We start from the raw sequence: 22,669 nt of genomic DNA, 5'->3' as shown, positions 1-22,669 counted from the left end.
AGCAACCCTATGCTTTAGGAGGTCTAATGGAGAGACTGGGAGAGACCCCCATCCTCATCTCTGATTTCTGGGGAAGGAGAGCCTTGTTTGGCAGGCCTGCTCGGGGAGGCCCCCTCTCCCTCCTAGGTAACTCGGGAGCCTCTCGTCCATGCGTTTTGTCATCCCTTGCTTCCCTCAACTCTGAGAGTGACTCTTCTTCCCAAAGTTCCCCAATCCACTGACCAGGGGCTCTGCCTGACCTCAGACTCCTTTTTCCTTCCAGGAGGAGTGATGGGCAAAACCAGCGCTTCCCTCAGGCACTAGACCTGCCACGAGTGGACTTAGCTCCCCCCCACACTGCTTCACTCTACCCTAAGGTAAGTGCCCCCTCCCCACATCCCTTGATCTGGGATACCTCCACTCCCGCCTCCACCCCTGCTCAGGGCTGGGAGATGCCTCAGAATAACTACTGGGGAGAGGTGGAATGCTCAGGTAGACGCTCCCTGGGATTTATCTCCCTCAAGGGGTACCTCTCCTGACCCCTGGGTGGGCCTGGTACAGCCTCAGAGGTTGAACTAGGGTCTCTAGAACTATTTTGGGGAAGTCTCAGGCCGAAGCAAAACCACCTTGGGAATCAGCTGGCTAACCAGCTGTTCTTCATTATCAACATCACCATAAATTTCCTTGTCTGTCAATTGTGAGTACTATCATTATACCTACTTCACAGGGCTGTTGTGAGGATTACATGAAAAAGTGCCGAAAAAAGCACCTGGTACAGGTGAAGAGCCCTATCAATGAGGCTATTGTTCTTATCGTCAAAATCAAACGTTCGCCTCGCACCTGCTTTGGGCTGGGTGCTGAGGAGCCAGAAACCAATCTGACACAGTCCCTGCCCTCAAGGAGCCATAGTCCAGTTAAGAGATAAATAACTAAACAACTTATGCAGAGTGTCAAATATCAGTCATGACTGCTAGCACTTACTGAGAGTTATTATGTGCTAGGTGGGGTGCTTACTGCTTTCCATGCATTATCTCATTTCTTCCTCAAACCAAAAGCACTTTTTTTTTTTTTTTATAGTTACTATTATTAGTTCAATTTTTCAAGTGAGAAAAGCGAGGCTCAGAGAGGTTATTTGCCCAAAGTTACTCAGCTAGGATGTGGTGGGGCTAGGACTGGTAGGCAGGCTGTCTGACCAGAGTGGTCTTACAGCCTCTGTAACGAAGAGGGTAATAAGCCCTGACTTTTGCAGGACACCTTACAGTTTATAAAGCGTGTCTCTTAGCCCTTTCATCAAATCTTAGTAGGTAGGCATTCTAGAGGTGAGGATCTAAATGCTCAGAGGGGTGAAGTGTTTCTCTCAAGGTCCCACAGCCAGGATATAATACAGGCAAGATTTGCCAGGCTCCTCCCCCAGAGCTCTGGCTTGGAACAAGGACCAGGCACCTCCCTTAGGCTGGGAGGGCAGATGGCCAAGGAATGGTATTTATGTGGAGAATCACTGCCTCCAAGGGGGACTCAGGTGGGGGTCCTGAGGGCAGCAGCAGGGGGTTCCTGAGACCCTCTCCTGCTCTCCATGCCTGGGCAACAGCCCAAGACTGGGCCACGTGGATCCTGGGGCTTGGCGGGAAGGAAAGAATCAGTGGCAGTCTCTCACTGAGCAGCTGGGTTCATGCGTGAGGCTCCCATCCCTCTCCCCCTAAGCATCCTGGGAGGGGGCCTGGGTTTTGGCCAAGGGCTGTGTGCCCTTGGGCCATGGCTTCCCCTCCCTGGGCCTTAGGCTTTAGGAAAATGAGGGTCAGAGCAGCCCGCTGCCCTGAGCCCTGCCCGCTTACACAGCCTGGGGCTGGCCTTCTTGGAGCTTCACTGAACTGCCTCGCCTTGGGCTTCCTGGCCTCCTCCCAGTCTGTCTCAAAACCTCCATTTGTGCCAGCACAGCCCAGACGGCAGGCTCCAAGCAGCTCCATCCCAATGGTGCACCCCCACCCCAGAATCAAGACTCAGTCTGCGGATCATCTTCCTTTGAGAGGAGAGGAATCGGGCCCGTAGAGACTGACTCGTGTGGCTCCCCAGCAAGCCAGTGGTGGGGCTGGGGGAACCCAGGCCTGTGACACATTCTCCACCTACCTCTCCCACCCCACCCCAATGCCGTGTACATTTATAATGTAGACGCAACCAGTCTCAGGGGCACGTGACCTAGCTACCAACTCCCTGTGCCAATGGTTCCTGCACCTCTTGGGGCCTCAGTTTCCTTATCTGTAAAATGGGGATGATCATTCCTTCTCCATCCACCTTGCCAACTTGCAGTTGGGTGGTGATTGGGAAAGTACATGGGAATGTAGAAATTAGGAAGCGGAACTGTTATCAGTATCATTAAGTTCCCAGGGCTGGACAGAACACCAGAAGGGACAGTCCCTTCCCGCTGGGAAGCCACATCGATACACAGACACTGAGCTATTCAGAACCTTCCCCTTCCCCCTCCTGGGGTTTCTCCACTCAGGAATTCAGAAATCTGCACACATGTACACACATGGACTACCCATACCTATGCACATGGACATAGTCACTGACATAGAACACAGACACGTCTGCACACACATCATAGATTTGCATGTGTGTGCCCCTAAGTATCTAAAAAGTATCTACAGACCCATAATTAAAAACACACAAATACACATACCCAGGCATTCCCATATACACTGAAACACAATATATTCCTGCACACAGAGCCATATCCATAGGCTTGAGTCACACACACATACTCATATACACCCACAGGCATGCACACCCTCCACTCCGCCTTGCACACGGACATCTCCATTGATGTGAGTAGGTCTCGCTTCCCCCAGGGGCTGTGTGGGAATGGATGTTTCTCTGGCTGCATTTCCATGGGTGCCCGGAAGCGCTCAGGCCTGGAAGTGGCTGTGTAAATCAATATTTGCTGCTGTTAATTATTAAAACCAAAGCTACACCGTGTCTGGAACACACATCTCCGGAGTTCCCACCAGCTCCCTGGGTCCAAAGCTGACCCAGGGCCAGGTCTGGGGAGAAAGGGAGGCACAGTGTCTTCCTTCCAGGAACCCTGGGCCCTGGGGACAGAGGGTGGTGGGGAGTTGCTGGTAGCTCCTTCAGGAAGCTGCAGAGAGATCTGGTACTCAGCTCGTGGATGATCCTGCCCCTGCAGGGTCCAAAACAGCTGGTGTTGACTTGACCACAGCTCAGGACTCACTTGCCACGTTCCCAACATCTGCCTGGTGGAGGGGATAGCGAGGCTTCACCCTGCCCATGCTGTACAGTGGCTTTTCCAGGCCAAGGACACACTTCAGGGTCAGCTGGAAGGGTCTGCAGAGGCCTTACATTTTACAGATGGGGAAACAGAGGCCCAGAGAGAGGGCAGGGACTCAAGGCCACTCGGCAAGTTGTAGCAAGGCCAGATCTTGAACCCACATGTCCTGACCTAAGATTGAGCCCCTTCCTCCATACTATGGGGGCCCTGGCAGCCCCTCCTATGGGCAGGGTGCAGAGAGGAAACAGGCCAGCCACTGTCAGTTCCATACCTTTCCTTGGATTCCCGGTGCTACCTTTTGCTAGCTGTGTGGGCAAGATATTTCACCTCTTGGAATCGGTTTTTCCATCTGTAAAAAGGGGATGATACGGGTACCTCCTGGGTTGTGGTGACAGGGTTACAGGAGACGAGACACGCAAATAGACCAGCATTAAGTAGATGCTCAGTAAAAGCCCTGTGTCTCCAAGGAAACTCCTTCCTCTTCCTGGCCGGCTTCACGCCCATCCCGAGAACCCCGCCCTTGAGGCCCTGAGAGGGCGTACCCAGAGACCGGGAGAACAGAGAAGGGAGGTGGGGGGCGCGCTGGGTAGAGCCTGAGGGTCTCAGGGTGTCGGTGCGCCGCAGTGTCCCGCGAGCGGTAAGAGAGCGCAGGCGCAGTGTCCAGGAGCCGGCCTCACCGGTGGGCGGGGCCTCCCGTGTCCCCGCCCCCGGCCCGCTGCAACCCCGCCCGGGCCCGCGCCGCGGGTACCTGGCGCCCCGCCCCCTCCGGGCCCGGCCGCCCGGCGAGGCCAGCGCAGGCAGAGCCGCCGGGAGCCGAGAGCTCGGAGCTCGGCGCTCGGCGCTGCGGGGCCGGGGCTGGGGCGCGCGCGGGCCGGAGCCGGCGGGCCAGCAGAAGCGCCGCCGGGGCGGGGGCGGGGGCGGGGGCCGGGGCCGGACCGGTTTCGGAATGGCGCAGCCGCGGCCCCCGGCGCCCTCCGGCCGTCCGCGGAGGGGCTCGTTGCCCGCTGGGACTGCCTGGCAGGTGAGGGCCGGGGTAGGGGCGGCCTAGCGAGGGGGTTCCCGAGGGCCCGGGCTGCATGACTTCCTCGGAGCGCGGCAGGCTCTGCCCGAGACAGGGCGGTGTGCGAGGCTCCGTCACGGTGGGTGTGTTAGCTTTTGGGCTGACACCCGGCCACGCCGGCCGCAGGGCTCACCCCTCCCTTGGGGTCCCGGGCCTTGGGGTTCTTTTTCCAGTTGCCCGCGGGACAGAATGCCTGTGGTGACATTGTGGTTCTCGGTTACAGTGGTACACCCTGAGTGTGTGTGTACTACCCTGGGGACCACTTACTCCTTCCGTGTGCCCTTTACAGGGGATCTGAGCCTGAGGATCACAGTGTAACTTTGTGATGGTGCCAAGGTGCTTGGCGCAGTGGAGATGCCCCCACCTGGGCCACATCACTCACAGCCTTTGCCATGTGTCAGGGCGTCTGCTGCTCCCTGTTAGGTTGTAACTGTGGGTGTTACTTGTTGCTGTGTGTACACTCTGGGTGACAGTACCATGTGTCAGTGTTATGTGACTGTGAATCGCGGTGCAACAAGGCATCTGCCATTCCCGGCTGTGTTCAGTCATCCGGAGTGGGGTGCCTTGGGAGCCATGAATGCACCCTTCATCGCTGTGTCTCTCTGGAAGTGGGATTGAGGCTGAGTGCTGACCTGGCCATAGAGGCCAGTATTGCTGTTGCAGTGTGTTGGGTTGACAGGTGTGTTTGTCTGCCTGGGCTGCAGGTGTGTGTCTGTGGCTTCTGCTTTAATTGCCTGTGGAATTGTTTCTTGGTGGTGTGGGGTATAGCCATGTGTGACTGTAGGTCAGCATCTCCTGTGGACTCCTGTGATGGATTTTTCAGGGTGGGTTTTGCCTCTGTGGGCAGGCCTCAGAGTGTGCACATGGGGTGTGTGTGTGTGATGGGTGGTGTTTACTCATGTGTGTATATGTGAGGGGGTAAAGTTTAGGCCTGCCCCCCTCATCCTTGGTGATTAACCACACCCGCAGTTGTTGGATGCTTTTTCCTCTTCTCAAAGCCCTCCTTTAATGTTGCCGATCGTGTCTGTTAACACGGGAGTGTGAGTCCGAGGGTGAAGGGGAAGCTTGTACATGTGAGTATATGGGGCTGTCTGTCTAAATCGCCATGCACACACCTGCCTGTAGCTGTGAATGCCTGTTATTGTATCTCTCAGTGTGCCTCCATGAGTGGTTTTGTGGTGTTTGTATAGCTTTGTGTATAATTGTTGGTGTGCAGACCTGCACGGGTGTGGGTTTGCATTTGTGTGTGCAGCTCTCAGGGTATATGGACCTGCGTGCGTGTGAGTGTAGCGTTTAAGTCTTGGTGTGCGTACTTGTGTGGGTGTGTTCGTGTATACTTGGGACACAGATGTGTATTTGTGTGTTAGCACGGCTTTGATTCTGAGAATTGGTGTGAACAGACCCCATGGATCTGTGTGTGTGTGTGCAGCTTTCTTAGTACACGCACTGTGTGCATGTAGCAGTGAGACTTTGTATTTAAGTACTGGCATGCAGGCGTGTGTGTGTGTGTGTGTGTGTGGGTGTGCGTGAGAGACAGCGAGCAAGAGAGAGAGAATGTACGTGTGTGGGGGTGTTTACTGGTGCACAATTCCATAGCACACGTGTGTGAGTTTGGGTGGTGTTCCACTGGGCAGCAGGAGCCCCAGAGTTGAGGCCTCGGAGGGCTGGGGGAGGGACAACACCTTGGAGACTTGGGGGGCTTTGCAGGCCCAGCCCCCAGCCCCACTAGCCTGCAGGGATGCCGCCTTCCAGGAAGGCTTGGAGGGAGTTGGCTCTGGAGAGGCTGATGCTGCCAAGCACAGCTGGCCGACGTCCGATTAACCCTGTGTGTGCCCTGGCTGGCCTCAGGAGAGGCTGGCTGGAGCCTGAGAGGGTGCATGTGGGCTCACACGCAGGTATTGGGCCAGTGGGGCATTTTGACATACTCTCTCCCAAAGAGCTACCCAGCCCCCACTGCTTGAGAAGTTGCTGTCTAAGAAGGGACCCATGGCCCAGCTTCATCGGGACCTGCCCTCTTCAGAAGCCCTGAGGGAATCCTGTGGCGGGATGGTGGAACCCACACACCCCCTGGAGAGCCTGGGAGATTGGACTCTGGGGCAGGGACCTGGGGCTAGGTTCCTAGCTCTTCTGAGGGGTACATGTGCCCACCCTGGCGCTGCCAGCCTTCATTGTTTTGGGGGAGATTTGCCTCTCATCCAACCCTGGCTCTTGATCCGAGGGTCACAATCATCTGTGTTGGAGGCAGTTGGCCTCCTCCCTCAAGGAAGGTGACAGAGCAGATCCGGGTGTGATAGTAGGCCCAGGACACTGGGTAACTTCACTTGGCAATTGGTCAAACTCTGTGGGTCCGATGCATAGATCCCCCTCCCAAGATGACCCTCTCTAGCTACCTCAGAAACAGGTGCCATGGTGGTTAGTTAGAGTGAGGGAGGCAGGAGGGCTGGGGTGGGTAAAGACTCTTGGGGGCTGAGTGGGGCCAGCTGGGCCACCCCCAGGACTGACCTCGCTCCCCCATCTCTGTTGCAGAACACAGATCTGTTTGAGATGATTGAAAAGATGCAGGTGAGGTTGGCTCTGTAACCTGTTCTGGGGAACCACAGAGCCTGCTGGGTTGGGGGGGGGCGGGGGGCTTGCTGCGTCTTCAGCCCTATATCTCTCTGCGGACTGGCCAGGAGCAGGTGGTAGCAACATATTGTCCAAAGTTCTCTGTCTGGGGGACAGGGTAGAAGATAAGGCTGGTCCAGCTCAGCTCCCTGTCTGACCCAGGGGCCCAGCCTTGCCTCCCCAGCTCCCATCCCTGAGTAGATCCCCAGCATGCTGAAGTCAACTCCTCAGACTCCCCACCCCAACACACACACTACGCACCGGGAAGATTGAGAGTATCCATTCTTGAACTTGTCCAGATGCCTACCCCCACCTTACTAAAGCACTGCAGGCTCTGCGGGACCCCCATTTGGAATGGGGGAGGGAGCAGGCCTGGCGGGGCTTTGTCAGCCTGAGGCAGCCCAGCATCCTGGGGTGCAGCCTCTCCTTTGACCCCTGCCCACCCTCCATCCCCGGTCCTGGTCTTAGAGGCCCTTGTCTGAGTTTTGCAAGTGAATGTGCTGTAAGGTGGGCAGGGGGCGGCAGGAGTGAGGGTGACTGGAACAAACCTCAGGAGCTTTGCCTGATGTCAGCTAACCCTCAAACCCCCTGCTGTTCTCCTCCCTCCTCCTCTTCTCTGCCTTTCCTAGTCTTTCTGTCTCCACCTTTTTCTCTTAACCACACACATCTGTGGAGAGGCAGTGCACTGCCCCCCCCCACCCCAGGCTCACACACAGGCCGCATACAGCGCCCCCGCCCCCACTCCCAGCGGCATGTGCATTCCGGCCGGTGCAGAGCTCAGCCCCCACCCGCTCTGGCAGCCTCCATGGCCTAGGGCACCACCAGGACAGCCAGCCACACAAAGAGGGCTAACACCCCGCCCTGGGGAGCACCCCACACCCGCGGGTCTCTGCCGGGACTTCCCCTTCCACACGCAGAAGGGTGCAACCCATCCATGGGGAGGCAGCGCTCAGCAGCAGGCATGGGGGGGTGACAGGGTATGTTGCCTTCTTTTTGCAGGGAAGCAGGATGGATGAACAACGATGCTCCTTCCCGCCACCCCTCAAAGTAGGTCTGCACCATAGCCCCCCTGCCCACCCCTGTGAACCACCCTCTGAAGAGTGTGGGTACCTGGGCGGGGATGGGGAAGGGAATCAGACTTCTCCTCCCCCTTTACACCCCCCATTCCCTGCCCCCCACTCTGGGGTAGCAGTGTGGGGTCTGGGAAGTGGTGCCACAGCACCTATGGAGACAGTAGCCGGGAGAACCCAGCCTCCCCTTTCATGAAGTAGTCACTTCTATGTGTCAGGTCTGGGGCCGTGAGGGTGATCCTTGGGGAGATCTGAGACACTGAGACACTCCCTTGTCCTAAGGCTGGAGCCTCCAATTCAACTCCATAAACTCACCCCCCCACCCCACACCCCCGCTTTCCAGACCTCCTGCCCTGAAGTCGAGACCTCCACCTCTCAGAAGGCAGCCCGCTGCAAAACGTTTTCCCTAAAAACAATGACGGTCAGCAGTTGCAGGAAGACACAATCCCAGACCTAGAATGCCTTTGAGTTACAGCTCCATGTGGCTTCTGCCTGGGGTGGAGGGTGGGGACCTGGGGAGGGTGGTGGCGCTGCCCGCCGGACACCTGTGCAGAGACTGACGGGAGGCTGAGCACTGAAGGGCAGGAGGGAAGGCTCTTGTTTACGACTCAGAATTTTCTGGGGGGAGCTGCGCAGCCTCTCCAGATAGGCATTTAGTTCCTGGTACCTGGAATGGCCCTGGAAGGCTGGGAGCTGGCCCTGGGGAGTGGGGCCAGGGCTACAAGGGTGATGGCTAAAGGGGGTTCATGGACCTGATGCTTTGTCCAGGGCGGTGGTTCTCCAAGTGTGGTCCCCAGACCAGCAGCATCAGCGTCACCTGGGAGTTTGTTAGAAATGGAAATTCTTAGGCCCTACCCCAGACCTGCTGTATCAGAAACTCTAGGGGTGGGCCCAGTGATCCGTGTTTTAACAAGCCCCTTAGGCTTGACTGATGCAGTAAGAACCACTGGTCCAGAAGTTTCTTCCCAGGAGGCAGAAAGATCCAGAAGATGCCAGGCCTCAGTGACCTAAGCCTGCTCGGCCTCTGCCTTGCGGGGTCACCCCAGAGGAAGCCTCTGCCCCATCAGCAAATTAGGGAGATGAAGACACAGCGCCATCCACACACCCAGCCCATGTGGCTAGCTGAGAATGGAGTCATTCTAGGGAGACCGGAAGATGTGAGGGGTGAGGACCCGCCCCAGCTGAACTCTACCCTGCTTGTGTTTTGCAGACGGAGGAGGACTACATTCCCTACCCGAGTGTCCATGAGGTAACCAGCTGGACCCCCAAGCCCACCCTCACTCTGAGTCCCAGGACACCTGGGTCCTCCTGCTCAGGAGCCTGTCAACGGGCCTTGCTGTGCGGGCGGGGACTCAGTTTACAGGCCCAAGACTTCAGAGCTAAACATTTCTGCCTCCTCAGGCCAAGGTCCTGCTCCATTCGCCCCCTTCTCATCCTTCCAGCCAGGGACACTGGGCTTGGTGCTGTCTGGGTCTGTGCCTGCAATGGGAGGAAGAGGGCTGGAACAGATACCCTGGGGGTAGATACGAACCCTGGGGGCTCACATAGGCTCCCAACTGTCCTTGGTACCCCTTGGTGTTGTTGTTAGGTACCATCGAGTCGATTTCTACTCATAGTGGCCCCATGTGACAGAGTAGAACTGCTCCATAGAATTTCGTAGGCAGTAATCTTTACGGGATCAGATTGCCAGTTCTTTCTCCCGAGAAGCTACTGGGTGGGTCTGTTAGCAGCCACGTGTTTAACCATTGCACCACTAGGTCTCCTTCAATACCCTTAGTTATGGCAAAAGTAGCTTCAGATCTGGGGGGTGGTACTGGGGTCCAGGGTGGGGCACAGTGTGGGGCAGCTCTCAGCCAGGTTCCCCCTTCAGGTCCTGGGGCGAGAAGGGCCCTTCCCCCTCATCCTGCTGCCTCAGTTCGGGGGCTACTGGATTGAAGGCACCAACCATGAAATGACCAGCATCCCGGAGACAGAGCCGCTGCCATCACCCACCACCAAGGTCAAGCTTGAGTGCAACCCCACAGCCCGCATCTACCGGAAGCACTTTCTGGGCAAGGTCAGTGGCCTGCTGGTGTTGGGGCCTGGGCTGGGAAGGGGGTGGGCCTGGGAGGGAGCAGAACCCATTGGCTGGGCCTGAGTGACAGTCCCAGAGCCCGGATTCTCGGGGAGCATGTATAGGGGGTTCATTTGCTCATTCAGCAAACAGTACTGCAAAAGACAGGAGTAGTCTGGCATTGTGGTTAACAGCAGGGACCCCACCGGGGTTTGAATCCTGGCTCTGCCACCTACTACATGGGACATTGATCAAGTCCGTCCCTTTACCTCTCTGTGCCCCTTTTTCCTCACCTATAGAAAGGGAGATGGTAATGGTGCTCACCTCTTGAAGTTGCTGTGAGGCTCGAATGAGATGATGCTTAGGAGGTGTTTAGAATGGTGTTTGGTACACAGTAAGCATTCAGTCAGGGTTAAAAAATATGAGCACCAGCTGTGTGTCTGGCCCTGTTCTGGGCCAGGTGTATATATGATAACCAACAAAAAAAGGTCCAGGGTCTGCCCTGGGGCAGCTTGTGGTGGAGGCTGGGAAGACACAGTTGATGTGGCTTGACCCAGATCGTGCAGCCCTACCCTACCACCAGCCCCAGGGCAAGGACCCTGCCCAGTGACAGTTCATCAGGGTGCTGCACCAGGGTGTCCAGGGGAGAGTTACTGGGTGAGGTTATGGTACACAGTCGTGGGGGCCAGAGGGGCGGGCATATGCTGGAATCCTGTATGTGCCAGGCCCCAGGCCAGGTGCTGTCTGTGTGTCAGTGTATAACAAAGCAGAGAAGCGTCACTTGGGCTCTGGAGTCCCAAGGCCTAGGTGCAAATCTTGGCTCTTCCATTTCTTGATGCTGTGACCTTGGGTGAGTTATTTAATTTTCCTGAGCCTGTTTCCTCATCTGCAAAAATGGGGAATAAAAGCACGTGTAAAACATATAGAGCCAGCCATGTCTGGCATGTAACAGTCAATAAATGTTAGCTGTTATTACTGAATCTTCACAATTACCTTGTGAGATCAGGGTTATTATTATGTTTTTATGGAAGAAGAAAGTGAAGCTCAGAGAGGTGAAGTGACTTGGCCAAGGTCACATAATTACTGAGCTGGGAATTATTGGACAGGTGCTGACCTCTGAGTGGACTTGAACTGCCAACCTTTCCGTTAGCAGTCAAGCGCACTAACCGTTTGCATCACCCAGGGACTCTAAACCCAGAACAGGGCATGGAATTCCAACTTTGAGTCATTTGGATGGAAAGAGAGACATCCAGGTGTCTGCGGTCCAGAGGCTCTCAGTTGGGTCTGGCCCTGGGATGTGGTAGCATCCAGGGGGAAGGCATGGGCTCAGCAGGTAGTGGTCCTCAGAAAAGTTTGCTGAAGGAGTGGTGAGTAACGGAATGGAGCTGCTGGGCCTTCAGCACAGAATGATTTGAAGAGGCACAGGTTGCGGGGTTTAGATGCCCCATTTTCAGGGCAGGGCCTGGTCTGTGCCCCCAGTATCTAGCACATGGGAGGAGCTTGTGTATTTTGTTGAATGGGACTGGCTTGGCCTTCTGTGATCAGGGACAACTTCCTGGAAGAGGTGTGGTAACCAGAAACAGGCTATCATTACAGAGGGGAGGGAGTTCTAGAGTGGAGGCTGCCCACCCTAGGGGCTGGCAGGGAGGCAGGGCCATTTCCTGACTCCAGGTGGAATGACTAGGGAAGCAGCCAGGTGCTCCGGCATCAGGCCCTGTTCTGGCAGAGGGAGAAGGTCAGGGTGACTTTGGGCCCTGACTTCCCGGGACCCTGAGCCCATCCTCCCACTGTGTCCTTTGGGTTCCTCTGGGTCTGGGTTGGAGGGTCCAGGGAAAATCCCAACCCCAAGTCATTGGTGGGGTCAGGGCTTTGGTGCAGCTCCCCTTGCCCAGTGCCTGCCCCTCTCTCTCTGTGGCTGGTGGCAAGCATCTGAGGGTCTCTGCCACTCTGTGCCCAGCCAGGGCTAGGGGGACTCTGTGCCCCAAGTCTACTCAGAATTTCTATCCCTGAACTACAGATTTGTGGGGCACATCCCCTGGCCCTCCACCTCTCTCTCTTCCTGCCCTCTGAGCACAGGGGTTCATGTTTAAACAGGACTGACTTCTAGGATGATTCCTGGGGCGGGCGTGGCTGGGGATCCGGCTCCGCTCCCAGGGCTGGGGCTGGGCAGGGGAGCCCAGGGCCAGGCTGGGGTGGCATCTCCTGACACCCACAGCCCTTGGCTTTGGGACTTCCCCTCCTGGAGGGGCCAGCTCTGGGCTCCTCTGGGGGTGCCATCCCTGCTGCAGCCACCCCTTGTGCCCTCTGGGGTATTTGTTCCCAGCCCTGTGGCTGCTGTTCCAGGTGAGGTGGGAGGGTGAGAACCTGCTGGGTCAGCCGCCCAGTATGTTTATGAGCTGTTTCACTTCCTGTTTCTCATGGGCCCTAACTTCAAGGCCCTCTGAATAAGAGGTTCAGCAGTCAGTCAGTTAGCATAACTTTACTGAGCACCTACTGTGTGCTCTGCCCTGAGAAGGATGAGGCAGAAGGATAGCCACTCTCCCTGTTGAGGCCCAGAGAGGGACAGGGATTTGCCTGGTTGCATAGCCAGGCCCAGGCCCTGTCATCCCCTCCAGTCCTCCCTGTGGTCTGGCCCCTCTGGTCTTTGTGCAGAGGGGCCCAGCAGGTACAAATATGGTCCTTGACTTTGGTGAGGACCTTGAGAGCCAAGGTTACTACAAATGTTCACTGAACACCTACACTGTGCTGGGCACTTTGCCTCTTGAGCCTCTGTCACCATCCTGCAAGGTAGGTGGCCTCACTCTCACCTTACAGACTCGGAAACCAAGGCACAGAGAGGTGAAGTGAGCTTCTTAGGCCACTGGCAAGGTGCAGAGCTGGGGTTTGAATGCAGGTCTGTCTCCTGCAGAGTCCGTGCTATAAGCCGTGATGCCTGCTACCTGGTGAAGGACCCCCACCTGGGAGGGGCTTGTCTTTTCTGGTCTGGTTTCCTGGAGGCCTCAGGCTCTGCCTCACTCACTGCCCCGCCCCCACCTGCCACACAGGAGCATTTCAATTACTACTCCTTGGACACGGCCCTGGGCCACCTGGTCTTCTCGCTCAAGTATGATGTCATCGGCGACCAAGAGCACCTGAGGCTGCTGCTCAGGTAAGGGCGGGAGGAGGGATCCTAAGACAGCTTGAAGGGCTGAGGTCTTATAATGTGAGAGCCATCGAGGCCCAGACAGTGGCAGGGATTTTCCTGGCCGCATGCCAAGCCCAGGCCCTGTCATCCCCTCTGGCCCTCCCTGTGGTCTGCCCCTCTGGATTTCGTGCAGAGGGGCCCCGTCTCCCTTCCCCACTGCGAAGCTCCTCACTCTCCTTCTCCTTCCTCCCAGGACCAAGTGCCGGACATATCATGACGTCATCCCCATCTCCTGCCTCACTGAGTTCCCCAACGTGGTCCAAATGGCAAAGGTGAGGCCTCTGCCACCACCCACCACCCATGTCAAGACCCCCACACGCTCAGCGCCCTCTGGACACCCTAGGTGGGCACACAGCTGAGCTGTGGCTTTGCTTTAGCGGCCTCATCTTTAGCTCCAGGTCCTAGCCCTGGGAGCAGTAGCCCTGTCTGTGTGGTCTTTTTCTCCCATGTTCCCACTATGCTACGTCTTCTCACGGGTTCCTGTTCCCTGTATGCCTGTTTTGGGCACTCTCTAGAGCATTCTCAGGTACCAGGGGACCCCAGCTCTCTGCACCTCGTTGTGAGCAGCAGTGAGCTCCTGAGTCCTGCTTCAGCCTTTGTTGTCCCCAGCGTGGTCCCTCCTTTGGCCTTTCTGCTGCTGTCCTCCCCTAGACCTGTGTCAGTGAGGCCCAGGGGCCCCACGCCTCCTCCCCTCCCCCAACTCAGCCCCCCTTATCTCCTTCTGCAGCTGGTGTGTGAAGATGTGAATGTGGACCGGTTCTACCCTGTGCTCTACCCTAAGGTATGGATGGATCTGGACCCCGCTCCCTAAGAAGGCATGGGGAACTGGGGAACTAAGCACTTACTGAGCACCGGCTGGGTACTGGTCAATTTTGCTAAATGCTCTCATTTAATCCTCACAATAACCCTGCAAAAATCCACAGTTTGCAAAAGAGGAACCAGGGGCCCAGAAAGGTTCTGTGCCTTACACAAGGATGCACAGCAGATAAGGAGGGCCTGCATTAAAACTTCAGCTGCCTGTCTCATGGCCATGGTACCAGGCATTACTTATAGCTGGCAACTCCCAACGCTGCTTTGAAGCCCTGCCACCTTTGGCTTGTGCTCCTGAGACATGGGGACTCCAGGCCTCCCTTGGGAGGGATCTCTTCTCTTCTGGTCTTGCCCTCTGACCCCAGAGCAGACAGCGGCTACACTTCCATTTCTGATGCTGGGTGCTGGTTTTGAGGTGCTGTGGGAAAAGGGGCAGGGGCTTCTGTCTTCATTGAGCCTGGAGGGCTTCCTGGAAGAGGTGGGCCTTGAAAGACGTGTGGCTTTTGTGGCTTTGACTGAGTTCTAGAGCAGGGTGAGATCCCTGAGGGGTGGTGTGGTCCAGGAAAGGTCTCCTAAGGGAAGGGGCCTCAGAAATCAGGTTCTGCCTCTTGGTTACAGAAGAGGAAACAGGGAATTGCTCAAGGCCCAATCAAGATGGTGGGACTTGGCTGTTCTAGGATGCAGTGGGTTTACGGAGGAGCCAAGGAGCAAGTTGGGTGTTACAGAGTGGCATGGGGGCGGGCTCAGCCGTGGCAGGTCGGAGGCTCCTGGGTAAACTCCAGAGCAATGAGCTTAAGTTTTGGAACCCAGTAGACCTGGATTCGAGTCCCAACTCTTCCACTTGGAAACTGGCAAGTTATTCCAGCTCTCTGAACCTTGGTTCCTCCGTCTGTAAAACAGGGACAGCAGGAGTGTCTTCCTCATGGGCTTGTTGTGAGGCACATAGAGGGCCTGGCACAGTGCTTGGCACATAGAAAGAGCTCAATATGTGGCAACTTGAAAAAAAGCCATCTCTCTGTCCCACTTCCCCTTGTCCTCTCCACCCAGGCTTCCCGCCTCATTGTCACCTTTGATGAGCATGTGATCAGCAATAACTTCAAGTTTGGAGTCATTTACCAGAAGCTTGGGCAGGTGTGCTCCGCCTCCCCCTCTCTGCTCGCCCACCTGTCTTACCCTGTATCTGGGACCTCACACCTTTGCTAGGGGAGAACGCCTGCCAAGGGGTTTCAGTGCCCAGGGGCTCAGGGGCTTGCCCGGAGTCCTCCCTTCAGCCTTTTCTGGGTGCCAGCAGGGGTGGGGGGCAGGACTGCTCAGGAGCCCCAGCCCGATGACCTTGACCCCTCTTTGTGGCCCCCAGACCTCCGAGGAAGAACTCTTCAGCACCAATGAGGAAAGCCCAGCCTTCGTGGAGTTCCTGGAGTTTCTTGGCCAGAAGATCAAACTGCAGGACTTTAAGGGGTGAGCGTTAGGGTGGCAGAAACAGAGCATAATTTGACCCATTTCCCTGGGCAGGGAGGGAGCCCTTGTCCTGGCCCCATGGAGGCCTGGCTGGGGCTAGAGACTGAGCCGTGGCCTGGGGGCCCTGGGGGCAGGTTCCGAGGAGGCCTGGACGTGACCCACGGGCAGACGGGGACCGAGTCTGTGTACTGCAACTTCCGCAACAAGGAGATCATGTTTCACGTGTCCACCAAGCTGCCCTACACAGAAGGGGACGCCCAGCAGGTAGCCTGGGCACCTACCCACCTGCTTCCCACCTGTCTACCCGTCTACCTGTCCATCCAGTGTCCATCACACCAGGCTCAGTGCTGGGCCTTGGGATAGAGATGGATATGATCTACCCCCTCCACCATCCTCACCATCAGAGGCTCTCGGTCCACTTGGGGAGGGGAGAGAGGCTGCTACAATGCTATAAAAAGCCTCAGTTCCCAAGTCTGTGAAATGGGAATAATGGCACCTACCTCGTAGGTAAGCATAAATGAGGGGATGTACATAGGGTGTCTAGAACAGTGCCTGGTTCATAGTAAGTGATCAGTAAATGTGGGCTAGTGTTATTACAGGGAGTGAAGGGCATTGTGGTGTCCCATGAGGGCACTTCGACTTGGTAGAGATAGGAGGCGTGGAAGTAGGAGGCCCAGAGGTGAGAAAGTATAGGGCGAATTCAGGGAACTGGACTCAGATATTTTCCCCATTTTCCTGGGCTTCCTGCAGGGCTGTCCAGGTTAGCCCCACCTGCCCCAGGGGATAAAAGTGTAACGTGAAAAAAATGGAAATGTTTATTCTTTTAGTGTCTTTTTATTTTCTTCTGATAAGACCCTGCTTGTCTGAGGAACACAAGTACATGCCAAGTAGAACTTGTTTATTCAGTGAGGCCATCTTGGGGGAACTTAGAAAGAAGGACTGAAGAGTAGGGTCTAGGGACCAGGAGACCTGGGTTTGAGTCTCTTAGCTCACTGTAGAACCTTGAGTAAGTCACTTTCTACTTGGCCTCGGATGCCAAGAAAACTAAAATAAGTTTAAGACAAGTTTTTCATCAAATTTTTTGGGGGGAAGCAAGTCTTGGATGTGCCCCTTGCCTGCCCCAAATCCTCCACACCCCTGCCAGCACCCTGTACCCCAGCCCCAGAGGGCCCCTCTTTGGCAGGACGTGACGGCCATGACCCTGTGTTCAGTTGCAGCGGAAGCGGCACATCGGGAACGACATCGTGGCCGTGGTCTTCCAGGATGAGAACACGCCCTTCGTGCCCGACATGATTGCGTCCAACTTCCTGCATGCCTATGTGGTGGTGCAGGCTGAGGGCGGGGCCCCTGATGGCCCCTTCTACAAGGTGGGTGGTCTTGGAGCCCCCAGGGCCTCAGACTCAGACCTAGGGCATCAGCAGCTCTGCCCTCACTGCTGCAAGGCCTCTCTTGCATATAGGGGGTTCATTTGGGGGGCTCTGAGCTTGCTTCCTGCTTTGATGAGGGAGGATTTCCATTATTCCCTCTCTGCCTTCCCAAAGGCCACCCCCTCGAGGAGGCCTGTTACTCCCCTCCGCCCCGTGGCCCAGAATCACCTTCCTCTGCCTCCTTCGGCTTTCCCACCTTCACTATCCCCAGTTACTCCTGTTGCCCTCCTCCCCTTCCCATCAGTCAGGTTCAGGGCAAAGGGTCAAGGAGCTGAAATCATGTGGTTCATTGACCCAATCAGCAGTTATGGAGCCCTGCCTCTGAAGGGTAGGCCCCATGCCCAGCATGGGGCGGGAGGGGGTGTAATTTAGGGGTCCCTAGGCGGTATACTGGGGCTGGGTTTTTTAGGTGGTGTAAATGGTTTGTGCTGGGCTACTAACCAAAAGATTAGTGGTTCAAACCTACCAAGTGGTTCCTTGGAAGAAAGGCCTGGTGACCTGCTTCTGTAAAGATGACAGCCAAGAAAACCCTATGGAGCAGCTCTACTCTGTAACACATGGGGTCTCCATGAGTCGGAACTAACTCCATGGCAGTGGGTTTGGTTTGGTTTTAGTTGGCTGGTATGGGGCAGTGGGGCAGAGGTGCTGGGGCAGAGCAGGCCCCAGGCTCCACAGGGTCAGCTGCCCTCTTTCCAGGTCTCTGTCACCGCCCGGGATGATGTGCCCTTCTTTGGGCCCCCTCTCCCGGACCCTGCTGTGTTCAGGAAGGTGAGCAGAAACCCCATCCCCAGTCATGGGCAGGGAGGGGTGCATATTCTGCTGGATGAGGTCCTGAAGCCCCACCGTGTGCTGGGGCAGCTGGACTCCCCTGATCTGCAACTGGGGCCTGGCTTTTACAGGGTCATACAACAAGCAACTACACCAGTTACATTTCCGTAGCAGACTTTGTGGTTACAAAGCGCATGACTCCCCTCTGGAGCCACACTTTAAGCCCTGGCTCCAGCCCCGTGCAGAGCACACCTGCTGCCCCAGATGGAGGAATAGGAGACCCCAGCCCAGACCTTAGCATCTGAGGGGTTTGCCCTCCTGAGGGGGTGGGTGGGCACGAAGGCACAGGGCCCTCAGATACCTGGGCTGTGGAGCTGAGCCCTAGGTGACACCCTTCAGTGAATGAAGTGAGGGCAGCCCCAGACCTCAGCAGGGGTGGCTTAGGAGCTCTGGCCCCTGCTTCCTGGGGGTTTAGCCCCTTGTTTCTGGGCTCAACTGACTCCCCTTTCTCTTCTTTTCTCTCCTGCACTGGGGGCTCCCAGGGGCCTGAGTTCCAGGAATTTTTGCTGACAAAGCTGATCAATGCTGAATATGCCTGCTACAAGGCAGAGAAGTTTGCCAAACTGGAGGTGAGGGTGTGGGTCTCCTGCTGGGGCTGATCCCCCGCAACTCCTTTCTAACTCAGAATCTCAGTCCTGCCCTGGGGAGGGAAAAGGCTTGTTGAGACTATAGATGCGCAGGGGTGAGGGCCTTGCAACAGTCAGGGAGGAAGGATTTAGGAATGAGTTGGGATTGAAAACTCCATGGAACAACTCTAGTCTGTACACATGGGGTGGCTACAGAATTGACTCAGCAGCAACCGACAACAACAGGGCATGGGTGGAGTCCTGGGTGGTGCGAATGGTTGATGCACTTGGCTGCTAATGGAAAAGTTGGAAGTCCGAGTCTACCTAGAGGTGCCTCAGAAGAAAGACCTGGTGATCTACGTCCAAAAAATCAGCCATTGGAAACCCCATGGAGTGTAGTTCTGCTTTGACACACACGGGGTCACCGTGAGTCAGAATCAACAGGGCAACTAGTTATAAGAGTGTGTAGGAGGGGGCCTCCGAAGTGGCAGGCTGGTGGGGGGGGGTGACAGGAACGGAGAGGGGGGTGAAGCCAGATCTTGAGGGCCCATAAGGAGCCCTGGGGACTGCTTGAGCTGGGAGGGTCCCCAGTCCAGACTCTTCCCGACTCGGCACTTACTTCTGGAATTGGAGCCATGGGACCAGGACTGATCCCTGGGGTATCCTCACCACTGCACCTGGCCCATAGGAGCGGACACGGGCTGCTCTCCTGGAGACGCTCCATGAGGAGCTGCATACCCACAGCCAGTCTATGATGGGCCTGGGCGGGGACGAGGACAAGATGGAGAATGGCGGCGGGGGCGGTGGCTTCTTCGAGTCTTTCAAGGTGAGGTCCCTGGGTCTGCCAGTGAGGGGGGAGGGGCATGGTTTAGGACGGAGCTGGGACAGGGCTGATAGGTGAGGTGTGGGGGTGTGGCTAGAGGGTGGAGTCTGGATTGGAGTCTGGATAAGGGTGGGGCTCAAGGGGACCCAAGGATTTAGGGTACCAGTTCCTGGAGAAGGACATCATGCTTGGTGAAGTAGAGGATCAGTGAAAAAGAGATGGACTGACACAGTGGCTGTAACAATGGGCTCAAACATATGAACAATTGTGAAGATAGCACAGGACTGGGCAGTGTTTCTTTCTGTTGGACATAGGGTCCCTATTAGTCGGAAGTGACTTGCAGCACCAAACAACAACAGGCTTGGGGGTGTGGTCTGGTTCTGGGTAGAACTTCCAGCAGAGTAGAGTGTAAGGTGGGGCTCTGGCCTGGGGAGGAGTTAATGTTTTGGAGGCAGGACCTAGACTTGGGGGTGGAGTCTGCCGGGGAGTTCTGCTGAAGTGCCAAGGGTGGTGGCTGCCAGGTCAGCATGCAGAGAAGGGGGGAGGAGGCCTCTCTTCTGACGGAGGGACAGAAACGGAGGTCCCTGAGTATGAACTCAGTGGCCACTGAAGAGGCACTTGGTCTGTGCGAACTTAGGCCTGTGTGACCCACCCTAGCTGTCTCTGGTTTAGCTTAGTGTTAAGGGCACAGACTCCCTGGGTTCAAATCCCAGTGCTACCACTTACGAGCTGGCTGTTCTTCGAGCCTCAGTTTCTTCATCTGTTAAGTGGGGTAGTAGAGACTTACTTCATACAACTGTTACTGAGTTATTATTTGTAAGGCAGTTAGACTAAGTTAGAAAGCAAAATGCCCTGCCTGCCTCAGCACCTATTTACTCTTCAGAGTGCGAGGCAGAGGTGGAAGGAGTTCTCCTGCCCCTTGGGACTCACCCAAGCTGCAGGTCCTTAGGGTGTAAGCAGCACCCCTCTTTGCCACCCTCTTCTCCACCTACAGATGGGGGACTGCCCATCCTCCAGGTACCTGGCCCGGCCAGCCTGAGGCCTCACCTTCACCCCAGGGCATGCCACAGAGCTAGAGACATGGGTTTGCATAAGAGAACTAGCCAAGTTGCCCAGGCCTGCTCCGGAGCTGAGGTGAACAGCAGGTAGCTTAGGAAGGGCCTTGCCTCTGCCCGCTGGAGACAGGGAACATGGATCTGGGTACCTTTTTTTGAGAGAGGGTCTGGTGGTCCCACATCTGGCAGGTGCTGGATGGTGCACCTATATTAGGTCAAAGAATTTCTAAGAGGCAGCAGAGCCCACAGTTAAGGGCATGGGATTTGGCCTCTGGGTTCCGAGCTTGCCTCTGCCTCAGTTTCATCATGTGTAAAGTGGGCATAATAATAGTTAACCCCTTTGTAGGGCTGATGGGTAGATTAAGTGAGAGAGCAAATATATACGGCCTTGTGTCAGTAAAGATTCACTGGAAAAAGGAAGGGAGGGAGGGAATGAAAGAAGGAAAGAAGAAAGCTCTTAGATCTAGGAAGGAAGAAAACTGAGTTTTCTGGAAGGTTCTCTGTGCACATTATGGTCATGACCCAGTATGTTCTTCAGTCCTTATGATAGCCACATGAGGAGGAGACCGGGACTCAGAGAGGTGAAGTGGCTTGCCCAAGGTCACCCCTGTTCATTGCTAGCAGAGCCAAACTACCCATAGGCACCATGTGGACCTGCCTCCTGTGTGACGGATAGGGAAACTGAGGCCTCATGAGAGCAAGGGACTTCCTGGGGTCACCCAGAGTGGCACTGGGCTACCAGTCCGTGGAGAAGGACATCATGCTTGGTAGAGGGTCAGCAAACATGAGATGGATTGACACAGTGGCTGCAACAGTGGGCTCAAACATAGTTAGGATGGTGCAGGACTGGGCAATGTTTTGTTCTGTTGGATATAGGGTCACTATAGTTGGAACCAGTTGAGGGCACCTACCAACAACGGCCTGAGGGAGTGGTCTGTTTCTGGGGTAGCGCTTGGGCTGGGAGTAGAGTATAAGGTGGGACCCAGGCTTGGGGAGGAGTTAATGAAGGGACCAGATGCCTGGCTTCTGGTGCTGCCAGGGCTCTGGGTTTCCCTGAGGTGGTGGTGTCTTATGACCCCTGTGTCCCCTCCCCACTCCCACAGCGGGTCATCCGAAGCCGCAGCCAATCAATGGATGCCATGGGGCTAAGCAACAAGAAGCCTAACACTGTGTCTACTAGCCACAGTGGGAGCTTTGCGCCCAACAATCCCGACCTGGCCAAGGCAGCTGGAATAGTGAGTGTCCCCCTCCTGCTCCTCCCTCCGGGACCCTTGGTTCTCCCTTTCCTCCTTAGGCTGGCCCCATGTCCATTACCCTGCTGTCCATGTGCCTGTCCTGGGCTCTGGACTCAGTCTAGCCACTGCTCTCCATGGGATTGAGTTCCTAGACTGGGACACTGGGAAGCTGAGAGCCTGTGGCCCCCTCCCCAGCACCTCCACCCTCCCCTCCTCTGAGCCCCTCATTTGGGTGTGGACTTTCTTGGGGTCAGCTTGGGGTAGCCTCTATATCACATTTCTTACTGAGCACCTACTGTCTGTTGTGTGCTGGGAATTGGGCTGCTGTAGGGGGACCTATTGTCAGCCTTGAGTTTCTGGGAGCACCTACTGTGTGTCAGTCTGTGGGCACCCACTGTGTGTCAGGACCTGGTTGCAGTGTGCCTGGTTCTGGGATGCTGTGTGGTTACCTACTGTGTGTCATGACCCGGGTTGCTCTATGGACATCTACTCTGTGGGCATGTATTGTGGGTCTGGCCCCAAGCTTCTGTGAGTACCTACCATGTGTCAGTTCCTGGCTTGCTGTGTGGATGGCTACACTGTGAACACCTGCTGTGTGTCAGGTCCTGGGCTACCGTATGGACATGTATGCTATGAGCATCTATTATGGACCTGGCCCTGAGCTTCTGTGAATGCCTACTGTGTGTCAGTTACTGGGTTGCTGTGTGGATGGCTACACTGTGAACACCCACTGTGTGTCAGAACCTGAGCTGCTGTGTGGACATGTATTCTATGAGCATCTATTATGGGCCTGGCCCTGAACTTCCGTGAATGCCTACTGCGTGTCAGGTCCTGGGCTGCTGTGTGGAAGGCTTCATTGTGAGCACCTACTGTGTGTCTGGCCCTGGGTTGCTGTGTGGACAGCTACACTGTGAGCACCTACCCTGTGTCTGATCCTGGGCTGCCGTGTGGACGGCTACACTGAGCACCTACTGTGTGTCAGGTCCTGGACTGCCGTGTGGATGGCTTCACTGTGAGCAACTACTGTGTGTCTGGTCCTGGGCTGCTGTGTGAACTTGTGCTTTGTGAGCATCTATTATGGACCTGGCCCTGACCTTCTGTGAGCACCTACTGTGTGTCAGTCCTGGGCCACTGTGTGGGCGTCAACTCTGTGAACACCTACTGTGTGCCCAGCCCTGGGCTGCTGTGTGAGAACTTACTGTATGTCAGGAAATGGGCTACTGTCTGAGTACAT

The 22,669-nt window shown here is 56.0% G+C and overlaps 1 protein-coding gene across 1 annotated transcript in view; it reads left to right on the top strand.

Moving 5' to 3' along the window:
• Window positions 1-213: 213 nt before the first annotated feature.
• Window positions 214-22,669, top strand: part of LOC100669202 (rap1 GTPase-activating protein 1) — a 30,240-nt gene continuing 7,784 nt past the window's right edge. The window contains exons 1-16 of the mRNA XM_064281429.1: window positions 214-356; window positions 6,849-6,884; window positions 7,926-7,973; window positions 9,207-9,245; window positions 9,867-10,052; window positions 13,094-13,197; window positions 13,427-13,505; window positions 13,961-14,014; window positions 15,091-15,174; window positions 15,401-15,501; window positions 15,636-15,765; window positions 16,713-16,868; window positions 17,625-17,696; window positions 18,239-18,325; window positions 19,011-19,148; window positions 21,304-21,435. Of these exons, the coding sequence (XP_064137499.1) occupies window positions 6,867-6,884; window positions 7,926-7,973; window positions 9,207-9,245; window positions 9,867-10,052; window positions 13,094-13,197; window positions 13,427-13,505; window positions 13,961-14,014; window positions 15,091-15,174; window positions 15,401-15,501; window positions 15,636-15,765; window positions 16,713-16,868; window positions 17,625-17,696; window positions 18,239-18,325; window positions 19,011-19,148; window positions 21,304-21,435 (1,428 nt within the window). The 5' untranslated portion in view covers window positions 214-356; window positions 6,849-6,866. The remainder of the gene's footprint in view (window positions 357-6,848; window positions 6,885-7,925; window positions 7,974-9,206; window positions 9,246-9,866; window positions 10,053-13,093; window positions 13,198-13,426; window positions 13,506-13,960; window positions 14,015-15,090; window positions 15,175-15,400; window positions 15,502-15,635; window positions 15,766-16,712; window positions 16,869-17,624; window positions 17,697-18,238; window positions 18,326-19,010; window positions 19,149-21,303; window positions 21,436-22,669) is intronic.

The sequence above is a fragment of the Loxodonta africana genome, chromosome 3 (assembly GCF_030014295.1).
Source record: "Loxodonta africana isolate mLoxAfr1 chromosome 3, mLoxAfr1.hap2, whole genome shotgun sequence".
In the NCBI taxonomy this organism is placed as follows: domain Eukaryota; kingdom Metazoa; phylum Chordata; class Mammalia; order Proboscidea; family Elephantidae; genus Loxodonta; species Loxodonta africana.
The sequence above is the reverse complement of the archived record's forward strand: the minus strand, read 5'-3'. Positions and strand labels throughout refer to the sequence as shown.